The 13,347-nt window shown below is 37.6% G+C and overlaps 1 protein-coding gene across 6 annotated transcripts in view; it reads left to right on the top strand.

Moving 5' to 3' along the window:
- Nucleotides 1-13,347, top strand: part of PCNX1 (pecanex 1) — a 242,677-nt gene that overhangs the window by 211,676 nt on the left and 17,654 nt on the right. For all 6 annotated transcript variants that reach the window (XM_072629242.1, XM_072629241.1, XM_072629239.1 and 3 more), the window contains 3 exons: nucleotides 2,453-2,683; nucleotides 3,489-3,763; nucleotides 10,480-10,685. In XM_072629242.1, coding sequence (XP_072485343.1) covers nucleotides 2,453-2,683; nucleotides 3,489-3,763; nucleotides 10,480-10,685 — 712 coding nt within the window. The remainder of the gene's footprint in view (nucleotides 1-2,452; nucleotides 2,684-3,488; nucleotides 3,764-10,479; nucleotides 10,686-13,347) is intronic.

Genomic DNA, 13,347 nt, shown 5'->3' with positions numbered 1-13,347 from the left:
TGGAGTAAGGAAGTCCTGGGTGTGAGATCCCAGGCAAGTAATTTTATCTTTCTGTGCTTCAAGCCACTCTTTAGGAATCTGCATTGGTGGAAGAACACTAATCCTGAAAATTTCCCATGTTGGTGAATTACGGCTCCTAATGCTATTTTCGTGTTATTGATAAAGAGAATACTGTATGTAGGTAGTGTTTAGTAAATCAAGCAAAGTATCTGACATAGTTTCTCACGCCGTTGTTATAGCGTTCATGAACTAGTCTATAATATAGTTTGGTGGATTTGAAACTGCTCAACTAGACCTGCAGGGTAGTCATCAATGGTTCGTTGTCGTTTTGTGATAGAATGCCTCGGGGATTTTTGGTTTGGCCCTGTCTTTCCAACACCATTATCATTCATTTGAAGACAAAATTGGCATGCTTATCAAATTAGCAAACCTAAGAAAGAGAGCCAAAATGGTAGATGACAGTGTCTGAATGGAGAAAGTGTTTGATAAGCTAAAAACATAGCAATTCATGTGAAAAAGATTTGGAGGTTTTATTGAATTGTAAGTTCATTATGTGTCAGTAGTTTGTTATGGAAGCTGAGTAAGCAGCTGCCATTTTATACTATATTGTCCAGGCCTAAGGAAATAGTTGTGTCACTGCCATGGTAAGATCCCATGCTGGTGCTGTGGTCAGTTCTTGGAGTTATGTTAAAGATGCACACTGATAAGCTAAAATATATTCCAAGAAAGATACTCAAGATCATGAAAGGCATCAGAATTCATGCTACATGTTCATCAATTGAAGGTAGCAGGGATGTTTAGTTATGAGAAGATTTTTAGGGAATAATTGCCTTTCAGGTATTTGAAAGACTCTTATGTCGAAGAAGGAGCAGATTTGTTTCGTTTGACTATAGCATGTGGAACTTAGAGAAACCTGTTTAAGTTACAGAGGCAGATTTAGATTCTGTGTAAGGAAGAGGGCTGCTCAAAAGTCGAACAGCCTTACTCTACAGATAATGAATCCGTCTTAGGTAGAGGTCTAAACACAAAGACTCAGTGTTGGGGAAAGAGGGCAGTGAAAGAACACTGATGATGGATTGTTTTTTCTTCAAGTAAGCTTTGCATCAGCTTCTTCCTTTTCTTCATGGCTGTTGATATGTAGTAAAGGGTTAGTGGGTGGGCATCCTTCTTCTTTTTATCCTTTGCCATCTTAATTAAGGATGCACCTCCTTGCTGGATGTGGACTAGCAGAAGTGTGGTGGGGAAGTATGGCAAACTTGAACCAGATCCCTTGTGATTGTGAGGAAGGAGAATTCCACTATGGCACTCCTGTTCCTATGTAAGCCAAGGACTGCTGTTTTCCTCCCAGTACCTCCATTCAAGGAGGATGACAAGGTCATACATTGTCTTCTTTTCCTGTGTGGCTGTAGTCTTCCAGACTTCACCATCATGTCCCCAAACCCGATATCTTTTTCCCCTTCCCTCTTGAATTCTCAGCTTCCTTTTGTGTGTTTTCTTCTCCCATTAGATTATGATCTCCTGGAGAGCAAGGACCGTCCATTTCATTAAAAAAATATATTCCAGCACTTAACTAGTGTCTGGCACATAGTAGGTACTTAATAATTGTCTTTTGATTCATTGAAAGATTGGATGACTCCTTTGTCAGAAATTTGGTAACGGTGATTCCTGTGGGATTCCACAGTCACTTCAGCTACTGGTAACTCTTTCATTTGAGCTTCTGTGTAGTTCACTTATAATTTGTTTGTAGTTAGAATATTGTCAAATAGTCCATAATTTACTACGAACAGGACTGTGCTTCCTGTTTCAATGTGTAGTTCAGCATGTAGCAAAGGAAGGAAAAAGAAGACCTTATACTCCTGCTATCAGAGAAGCTTCTTCTACTGCCTTATAACTGAATATAGGCAGCCAAGGAGAAAATAGGGAGCATCCTGAAGGGCTGAGTCTAGGAACAAACACTCAAACAATCTCATCCTTGATCTCTTATTGCCCTCTTTGAGCTTGAGCTTCACAGATTCTAGAATCTTTATGGGCCATCTAGGGCCAGATTTGGATCCCTAGTCCAGTACTAATGAATATCAGTCATGCATCTGTAAGGAAAATTTCTAACTCGATTTGATATAGGAATCATCAAAAACCTAGTAAAAGTTTGTTTTTAGATGACAAGTATATATGATATGGTAAGACATGATTTGCAGAGCATTTGTTTAATATACAAAATCATACTCTTGTTGAGAAAACTTCTGTCATAACCAATGTGTCATTTATTTTAACATTAATTTAACATTAAAATTAGTCATGACACAGTGATATAAGGAAAATGGTAGTTAAATATTGCTTTTATGCCACCCCTGAAGAACTTTTGTAACAGAGACATTTAATTTTGCATTAAATAATATTTCATTAAATAAGTATTAAATAATTTGCATTAATAAATATTGTTTTCCTTGCTTAGGACCATTTTACTTCTCCAGACGAGTATGATGACCCTACTGTTCTTTATGAAGCCATCATGTCTCATGAACAAAATCTGGTAATAGCTCATGAAGGGGATCCTGCTTGGAGAAGTGCAGTCCTTTCTAACTCTCCTTCCCTGCTTGCTCTACGCCATGTAATGGATGATGGCACCAACGAATACAAAATCATCATGCTCAATAAGCGCTACCTTAGCTTCAGAGTCATCAAAGTAAGTTTCTTAAGAGACTGATTTATATCAGTGAGAGTGTTTCATGAGCCTGGAGGCTAAAAGTTACCTCAGAATTTCTTTTAAAAATCAGACAAAATTCTGCCTTTCTTATGTATAGAATACCATTGCCTCCAAGTATGGCAGTATTTATGAACACTAAATTTGACAGTGATTTAGTCTCATCTCTAAAGCTTTTTCATGTACTTTCAAAGCCTTGATATTATTAATTTTGGTGAGCTTAATTATCGTTTTGGCACTCTCTTACTCACTGCCCATGAAGTCTGAGTGACATCTTATCTTAAGAATTTTTGCTACAGTAACTGTGGTCCCTGAGTGGCAAAAATGTACATTTCTTTCATAATAGTTAAATCTCATCTGCAGTTACCTTGTCGATCCATAATGACTTCAGTTTTTTTTTTTATGTCTCTCTGACTCTTCAGAAGGCTTAACTTTAAAATTCACACGTGGGTAGTTTGAAATGTTATCAGTTATTTCAGTTAGTTTTTCTTTCAAAAAGTCTAATAACCCAACTTCATTCTATGGTTTGCATCTAATTTAAAGTACTAAGTATAGAAGGAAAAAACCAACATCTTTCTTGGTTTTTGTACATGTCACAAGTAGTTGGAACAAGTTTTGTGTAGTCTCATTAAATATTGAACAGTAGAACAGCATAATAGTGGTGAAGGAAATTGATTAATTTGTCTTCATTTACATTTGTGTACCGATTTTCATCATTCTTGTGATAGCTTTTAGAGGTATGAGAAAGACCATGCTTGATGCTTAGACAATTTTCCCGTGTTTACAGGTGAATAAAGAATGTGTTCGTGGCCTTTGGGCAGGGCAACAACAGGAATTAGTTTTCTTGCGCAACCGTAATCCAGAAAGAGGGAGCATACAAAATGCAAAACAAGCTCTGAGAAACATGATTAATTCATCATGTGATCAGCCGATTGGATACCCCATCTATGTCTCACCTCTGACAACATCTTACTGTGACAGCCATGAACAGTTAAAGGACATTCTGGGGGGGCCTATCAGCCTGGGAAACATCAGAAACTTTGTAGTATCAACCTGGCACAGGTGAGCTATGGGAAATGTGGGGGAGGGGATGGTTCCACATTTCATGGTGTTAAATCTTAGTTCTCTAGAATGTATTAGAATTAGTATCTTTATTACTGATGGTATTACTTGTGGTTCCAGCAACTACAAGCTAGATCCAAGTGACATCTATCAGAGAAGATTATAATTATTTCTACATAGAAGCATGAATCTTACATTTTGTTATGACATATTGCACTACTAAATTGTGTGGGCCAGTTAGGAATAGATCACTAATTTTGTACAAATTGAATGATTTTTTAAAAAAATTTAATTCCAATCTGCCTAAAGAGGCTGAACTCTTTGTCTTCCCTAAGAGGAAGAAAAGAAACATTGTAAAATGCCAGAGATGAGAAATGATTTGCAGATTTCTCAGAAGTGCCAGATAGCAGTACAAATAAATGAGGTCTTAAGGGCGAGTACATGGTTCAGTCATCAAGAAGACACTGGCAGAAATTCCACTTCCAAATATACTTTTTGTGGTACAGCAGAGTATTATCATGCCTCTCCTTATAATGTAGGAAAGATTAAAGTTAGCATATATAAAGTGAAGTAGATTGGGTAGGATAGAAAGGGATGGTTTCTTTCTTCTAAATATATGACAAAATGTGTTATGTTCAATATCATTTTGAATAGTTCTCCATTGGGAACATTATTAGTTAACTTGGACTGATAACATAATACAGGATAGGGCAGAGCCAAGATGGCAGAGTAAGAGCAACTGCTCACCCAAGCTCTTAGACAAACTCCTTCAGATACCTCTAAAAAGAGAATCTGACTGGATTTTGGAGGGGCAGAATCCAGTAGGAGACAGACCATGGCAGATTCACAGCCCAGGATAGACTGGAAGGTCAATGGAAAGGATACATTGCACAGGGCTGGGGGAGCGCACAGGCTGTACCAGCGTGTCCCCGCCACAGCAGGGCTGAGCGGTCTGAGGCAGCGACCACACTGCGGAATATCGGGCATATCAGGCCAGGACGGGACTCCAGCGGAACTGAGCAAGTGAGAGCTGTGGAGCCCCAAGTATCTGCAGCAGCTGCTCCTGAGACTATCAGCCCTTAGATTAAATTTCGGTAAGCCACCTACTTGAACTTGCAGGAGCCAAGATGGCACAGTGATCAGTAAATGCTTTCCCCCTCCCCCTATTGACCTTGAAAGACCCATAAAATATTTCCCCAGAAAAATCCTGGAACAGTGGGATCAACCAAAGGGTAAAAACAGTCTCTTAGCAGAAGGGTCCCTCTTGCTGTGACTGAAGGGGACTAGTGTAGGACCAGAGCTGTCCCAGACAGCCCCACCTCAGCAAACCAAGAGGAGATCCTGAGCCCCAGAGGAGTGGAGCCCACAGCTGCCAACACCAGGACCCCAGGCGTGCCTCAGCACCCCAGAGAAATCGAGAAGACAGGATCACCAGCCACTGAGCTTGCCTGTGCTCTAGCTCAGCAGAGGAGGCCACCCCCTCCCCCACACTTACCACAGCTAGCTCCAGGACAACTCTGGGGAAACCCAGAAAGACTTCACCTGGCCTCTGCTGTCTCATACCAGCCAGCTCAGCACCAGGTAAGCTGCAGCATTTTAGCTTCTAGCTGTAAGAATCAGAGGCCACAACACACAAAACCTCAAGTTCAAGGCACAAGATCTGTGAGACAGAGCCCCTTGTGCCCTAGAAAAAGAGATTTACTTTAAAAGCCAGGAAAAGGGTGATTATCATGAGTAAGAAGCAAAGCAGAAAAAGAAAAAATCATAGAATCTTTCTATGGGGACAAGGACTGAAACATGAATACCAAAGAGGTCAGCATTGACACTGTACTCCCATCTAAAACTTTAGAAGGGAATATGAACTGGAAGTAATCACAAAGAGCACTCTTGGAAGAGCTGAACAAGGATTTTAAAAGCCTAAAAGGAAGAAAAACTGGCTAATTATTTTAAAAATATGAAAACAATTCACTGAAGAGAACAGCTCCTTAAAAAGGAAAATTGGACAAATGGAAAAGGAAGCACAAAACCCAACTGGAAAAATTGGACAAATGGAAAAAGAAGTACAAAAACTAACTGGAGAAAATGACTCCTTAAAAGGAACAGTTGGACAGATGGAAAAGGAGATGCAAAAATTAACTGAAGAAAACAATTTGATAAAAATTAGAATTGGACAAGTAGAAGCTAATGACTCTGAGACAGAAAGAATCAGTCAAACAGAATCTAAAGAATGAAAATAGAGAAGAAAATGTAAAATATCTAATTGGAAAAACAGCTGACCTGGAAAAAAGACCCAGGAGAGAAAGTCTAAGAATTATTGGTCTACCAGAAAGCCATGATGAAAAAAAAGAGCCTGGACAATATCTTCCAAGAAATCATCAAGGAAAACTGCCCAGAAGTCCTAGATCCAGAGGGCAAAATAGTCATTGAAAGAATTCACCATTTACCTCCCGAAAGGGATCCCAAACTAATAATACCAAGGAATATCATTGCCAAATTCCGGAACTATCAAGTGAAGGAGAAAATGCTACAGGCAGCCAAAAAGAAACCATTCAAATATCAAGGAACTACAGTCAGGATCACACAGGACCTTGCAGCTTCTACATTAAAAGACTGAAGGAATTGGAATATGATATTCTGTAAGGCAAAGGAGCTGGGACTGCAACCAAGGATCAGTTACTGAGCAAAGTTGAGCATAATATTTCAGGCAAGGAGATGAATATTCAATGAAATAAGGGATTTGCAGACCTTCCTGATGAAAATGCCAGAACTCAATAAGAAAGCAGGAAGCCCTGGGTGACCTGAGGCAGCAACCGCACTGCAAAATCTCAGGCATATCAGCACAGGACAGGAATCCAGCAAAACTAAGCGAGTGAGAGCCGCGGAGCCCCAAGTATCTGTAGCGGCTGCTCCTGAGACTATCAGCCAGCAGATTAAATTAGAGATCTTCAAACACAAGTCTCAAGAGAGTAATAAAAAGATAAATGGGGGGAAAAAGCTTATTATTCAACATGGGCATATACTGGTTACATCCTTCTAAGGGAAGATGATTCTTGGTAATCTTGAGAATTGTATATTTATCATGATACATAAAAGGGATATTCATAGAGGGAGCAGGTATAAAGTAAATGATGTGATGATAAAAATGTGATATAAGGGTGTAAAGGAATGGTAACAGAAGATGTGAAAAGGAGGAGGCAGAAAATGGTAAATTACATCACAGAAAGAGGCACAAAATTATATTACAGTAGAGGGAAAGAGGGGAGGGAGATAGGCGTTGTTTGATATTTATTCTCATCTGATTTGGTTCAAGGAGGGAACAACAAACTCAGTTAAGTATAGAAATCTAGCTCTACAGGCAGTTGGAGGGGAAGGGTGAAAGAAAAGGGAGGGGAGGCTAAAAGGGAGGGAAAAAAGTAGTAAGGATAAAGGGGAGTAAAAGGGAGGGACGCTGAAAGAAGGAAGGGAAGACAGAGGGAGGCAGTGGTCAAAAATTAAAATTCTGTTGCAGAGGGGAAGGGAGAACTAAAAGCACAAACAGGGGAAAGGATGGATGGAAAGACAAAGATAGTATTCATAACTGTGAATGGAATGAACTTTTCCATAAAACAGAGACAGATAGTAGAATGGATTAAAATCCATAATCCAACAATATGTTGTTTATAGGAAACACATTTGAAATGGGAAGATACACACAGGATAAAGGTAAAAGGTTGGAGCAGAATATATGGTGCTTCATCTGATGTCAAAAAAAAGCAGGGGTAGCAATCCTAATCTCAGACAAAGCAAAAGCAGAAATAGATCTAATCAAAAGAGATAAGGAAGGAAACTATATCCTGCTAAAAGGCACCATAGATGACAAAGCAATATCATTACTAAACATATATGGTCCAAGTGGTATAGCATCCAGATTCTTAGAGGAGAAGTTAAGGGAGTTACAGGAAGAAAGACACAGCAGAACTATACTAGTGGGGGACCTCAACCTGCCCCTTTCTCAACTTGATAAATCTAACCTCAGAATAAACAAGAAAAAAAGTTAAGGAGGTGAATAAAACTCTGAATAAGGTAGATATGATAGATCTCTGGAAAAAATTTAATAGGGATAGAAAGGAATATTGCTTTTTCTCAGCGGTGCATGGAATATGTACAAAAATTGATCATGTACTAGGGCATAAAAACCTCACAATCCAGTGCAGAAAGACAGAGATAGTCAATGCATCCTTCTCAGATCATAATGCAATAAAAATTATATGTAATAAAAGACCACGGAAAGGTAGGCCAAAAATTAATTGGAAACTAAATAATCTAATGCTAAAGAATGAGTGGGTTAGACAACAAGTCTTAGAAACAATCTACAACTTCATTCAAGAGAATGACAATAATGAGACAACCTACCAAAACTTATGGGATATTGCAAAAGCACTTCTTAGGGGGAGGCCTTATATCTTTGAATGCCTACATGAATAAAATAGAAAAAGAGATCAATGAGTTGGGGATGCAGCTGAAAAAACTAGAAAAAGAACAAATTGAAAATCCTCACGTAAATACCAAATTAGAAATACTGAAAACCAAAGAAGAGATTAATAAAACTGAAATTAAGAAAACTATTGAACGAATAAATAAAACTATTAGTTGGTTTTATGAAAAAACTAATAAAATTAGTAAACCTTTGGTCAATTTAATTTTAAAAAAAAAGAAAGAAGAAAACCAAATTACCAATATAAAAAATGAAAGGGGTGAACTCATCTCCAATGAGGAGGAAATTAAAACAATAATTAGAAATTACTTTGCCCAACTTTATGCCCATAAATTCGACAACCTAAATGAGATGAATGATTATTTAAAAAAATATATAAATTGCCCAGATTAAGAGGAAGTTGAATACTTAAACAGCCTTATCTCAGAAAAAGAAATTAAACAAGCCATCAATGAACCCCCTAGGAAAAGATCTCTAGGACTGGATGGATTACAAGTGAATTCTGTCAAACATTTAAAGAACAGTTAATTCCAATACTATATAGACTATTTGGGGAAATTGGGGAAGAAGGAGTCCTCCCAAATTCTTTTTATGATACAAATACGGTTTCGATACCTAAACCAGGAAGAGCCAAAATAGAGAAAGAAAATTATGGACCATTTTCTCTAAAGACACAGTAGGCAATGAAAATAGCAATCTGTTGTTTGATAAACCCAAGGACCCCAGCTTTTGGGATAAGAACTCACTGTTGGAGAAAAATTGCTGGGAAAACTGGATAACAGTATGGTGGAAACTAGGCATGGACCAATGCCTGACACTGTACAAAAGAATAAAGTCCAAATGGGTACATGATCTAGGTATAAAGATTGATACTATGGGCAAATTGATGGAGCAAGGAATAGTGAATTTATCAGATCTATGGGGAAGGGAAGAATTTTTGATTAAAGAAGAGATAGGAAGTATGATGAAGTGCAAGATGGATAATTTTGATTACATTAAACTGAAAAGTTTTTGCACAACCAAACCCAATGTGACCAAGATTTGGAGGGATGCAGAAAACTGGGAAAGAATTTTTGCAGCTGGTGTCTGTGATAAGGCCTCATTTCTAAAATATATAGAGAACTGAGTCAAATGTACAAAAATAGTCATTCCCCAATTGATAAATGGTCAAAGGATATGAACAGTTTTCAATTTTCAGAGAAAGAAATTAAAGCTGTCTATAGTCATATAAAAAATGCCCTAAATCATTATTGATTAGAGAGATGCAAATCAAAACTCTGAGACACCACATCACACCTATCAGATTGGTAAACATGACAGAACAGAAAGATGATAAATGTTGGACATGTGGGAGAGTTGGAGCACTAATTCATTGCTGATAGAGCTGTGAACTGATCCAGTCATTCTGAAGAGCAATTTGGAATGATGCCCAAAGGGCTACAAAAATGTGCATACCCTTTGACCCAGCAATATTGCTTCTAGGACTGTGTCCCCAAGAAATTATAAAAATGACAAAGGATCACACATGTAAAAAAAATATTTATAGCAGCTCTCTCTGTGGTGGCCAAAAACTGGAAATCAAGGGGATGCCTATCAATTGGGGAATGGCTCAATAAATTTTGACATATGAATGTAATGAAATACTATTTTGCTGTAAGAAATGATGAACAGGAAGACTTTAGAAAGGCCTGGAAGGACTTATATGAGCTGATTCTGAGTGAAAGGAGCAGAACCAGGAAAACTTTGTACACAGTAACAACCACAGTGTGTGAGGAATTTTTCTGGTAGACCTCGTACTTCATTACAATGCAAGGACTTTAAAAATTTCCAGTGGACTCGAGGCAAAATGCCTTCCACATCCAGAGAAAGTACTATGGAATTCGATTGCAGAATGAAGCAGACCATTTTCTTTTGTATTATGTTTTGTCTTATTTTATGATTTCTCCCATTCATTTTAATTCTTCTATGCAACATGACTAAGGTGAAAATATATTTACTAGGAATGTATGTGTAGAACCTATATAAAATTGTATATCGTCTAAAGGAGGGAGTTGGGAGGGTGGGAAGAGGGAAGTGAAGGGAGGGGGAAAATATCTAAGATATATGGAAGTGATTGTAGAACACTGAAAACAAATAAAATAATTTAATTAAAAAACACCATAATACAGGATAACTGTAAAAGAATAGAATTCATACCTCGAAATGTCTAAGCCTAATGCTTTGGGCTCTGTTTTGTTCATAGGTTAAGGAAAGGTTGTGGAGCTGGCTGTAATAGTGGTGGCAACATTGAAGATTCTGATGCAGGAGGTGGGACTTCCTGCACTAATAATAATGCAACAAGTGCCAATGAACCTCATAGCAACATGTTACAAGGAGGCAATGGAAATTCAGGACAAGGGCCTGGAGCTGGGCTCTACCCTCCTGTCACATCTCACCTTCCAACACTTGGTAATAATGAGATTCTTTGTGTAATGGTATTAACTTTTTAGCTGTGGTAACTGGTGGTAACTGTGATGGTAACTGGTTCTAGTATCTGATACATATAGCTTAGTTGCTCACTTTCTTCAGTAACTTGCCCAGCAAACCTTTGAGCCAAGGTATATTCAGATGAGAAGAGCCCATAGAGAGAATCTCCTGTAAGCAACTCAGACATAGAGAAGTCAAGTCATTCAAGACAGCATGACTAGTGATAGAGTTCGGTCTGAGAAACTGCTTTCTTTCCACTTTCTCATACTGCCTCTCAATTATTTTGGTCCTTTCATTCATCTTTGCTGTGGAAGTTTCTAGGAATAGCTCCATTTCTGAGCCCTTTCAAATGACTTTCATCCTTCCTGATAATTTCCTGTTTCTCAGAAAATTCTTTACGCTATGATCCCTGCCCCACCATGAGACTGAGCTTTTTTTGTTATTTTAGTAGAATGAAGGTTTTTGTAGAATGAAGACCGCCATTTTCTTTCATCTCACTTGTGATTTCATTAGTTTAGAGAGTTTCTAGTGAGAAACTTTCTCTAGAAAACTTTCTTTAGATTTGTACCTAAGATTATTAGTTGCAGAAAGAATTGCCTGGGGCATTGAGAAATTAAGTGACATATTCAGCAGCACACAGGTAGTATGTGTCAGAGGTGAGATTAAAACTTGTCTTCCTAACTAAGGTCAGCTCTCTATCCACTCTGCTACATTGATTCTTAAGGGCCCCCATTACTGATAATATCACAAGTGTAACACCTGTAAGACGTTTAAATACAGTCCATCAAAATATTTCTCTTACTTCTTAGGTTGGATAAAATTTCCTGACCTCCAACTTTGATACTATCAATTTGCTTTTCTTCCTGTTTCAATTCTGTCAGAGACCTGTTTATTTAAATTAACATCCTCCAAACTCCTATTATATAATAAAATGTCCATAAGATAATTTTTTTATATTAAAGGCATTAAGTTAAAAAGTAATAAAATTATGTTGATAATCAATGTTCTGACAGCTTTATCATAAAGAGTACTAAACTATGAAAACTGACTATGACTCATCTCTGTATAGTGCTTTATTGTTCCAAAGAGCTGTATCCACAATGCTGGAAGGCAGTAGGATAAATATTATCCCCATTCTATAGGCAAGAAAATTCAGGTTTCCTGAATCCAATTCTAAGGCACATATGCAGAAAAATTAATCTTTCACATTTTTAACAGTATATATTATGCTTCATGGTAATTGGGTATAAAAAAGTAGGAGTGGGTTAAAAAATAAACTTCGACAATGTGACAGTTTTTCTTAAGGTCAGCCCTGCTCAGCATCTATCTCCGTTCCTAAGGGACAAATCGTTATTGGTAGCGCTAGGGCCAATAGCATCTTATTTTCACCTTCAAAAAATTTTTTTGTCTATTTATTTTTAGCATTAAAAAAACCACTTTGATTTCCAGATTCCCTCCCACTCACTGAGAAGGCAAGAAATATATCGATTATACATGTGAAGTCATGCAAAACATATCTCTGTATTAGCCAGGTCACCAAAAAAATAAGGAAAGTGAGAAAATTATACTTCAGTTTACCCTCAGAATTCATCAGTTCTCTCTCTGGAAGTGGATGGTCTTTTTCATCAAGAGCCCCTTGGAATTGTCTTTGATCATTACATTGATCAGAATAGCTAAGCCTTTCACATTTGATCGTCATTACAGTATTGGCTGTTATTGTGTACAGTGATCTGGTTTGTTCATTTCACTTTGTATCAGTTCAAATAAGTCCTCCCATGTTTTTCCAAAATCATCTTCATCATTTCTTGGAGCACAATAGTATTCCATCATAATCATAACCCACAACTTGTTCAGTATTCCTCAATTTCCAATTCTTTGCCACCACAAAAAGAACTGTTATAAATATTTTTATGCATATTGGTCCTTTCCCTTTTTCTTTGATCTCTTTGAGATACAGACAGAGGCATCCTTCTAAGGATTGGATCTGATCACTTCCACTAATAAATACTTTGAGAATCTGAATTCTTATGAATGGATATTTGCTGCACCATGAAAGATCATAAAATATTCCTATAATTTAGTAAATGTTGAAGGATTTTTCAGCTTGTAGCCAGCTCAGTTACCTCAGAAGTTAGACTGTTTTTTGGGTCACTGCCCCCATACAGCTTAGTAGGATGTGTCAGAGTTTACACTTCACATAGCCTTTGAGAATACAGGGTCACTTCCATGCTAAAATGTACAAAAGTGCAACTTTTGTTGAGATAATAGCTATAATCATGGTGTAGGAAAACTATCCCAAACCCTAGAAGGACAATGGAACAGAAAAGCAACTGGAGGAACTGTGATTATAAGACAATTTTAGGGGAACAAGTTGAGACAAGTTGAGGGGCCATTCCATGGAGGCATACTCCAGAGGACCAGTTTTAATTTCCAATTTGAGCAGACTAACCTCTGAATGTTGTCTACTTTTTAAGTTCAGTCAATAAATATATCAAATCTCACCAGTCTTCTCCCTGCTGTACTTGTTTCACCACCTTTGTTTATACTGCTTGTGGTATGTTTATACTGCTTCTTATCAAATGTGCAACCATATTCTAATTAACTCTATTCTTCCTCAGGTGTACTCTATCATAGTTCTCTCAGC

Source organism: Notamacropus eugenii, chromosome 1, assembly GCF_028372415.1.
Source record: "Notamacropus eugenii isolate mMacEug1 chromosome 1, mMacEug1.pri_v2, whole genome shotgun sequence".
NCBI lineage: Eukaryota > Metazoa > Chordata > Mammalia > Diprotodontia > Macropodidae > Notamacropus > Notamacropus eugenii.
The sequence above is the reverse complement of the archived record's forward strand: the minus strand, read 5'-3'. Positions and strand labels throughout refer to the sequence as shown.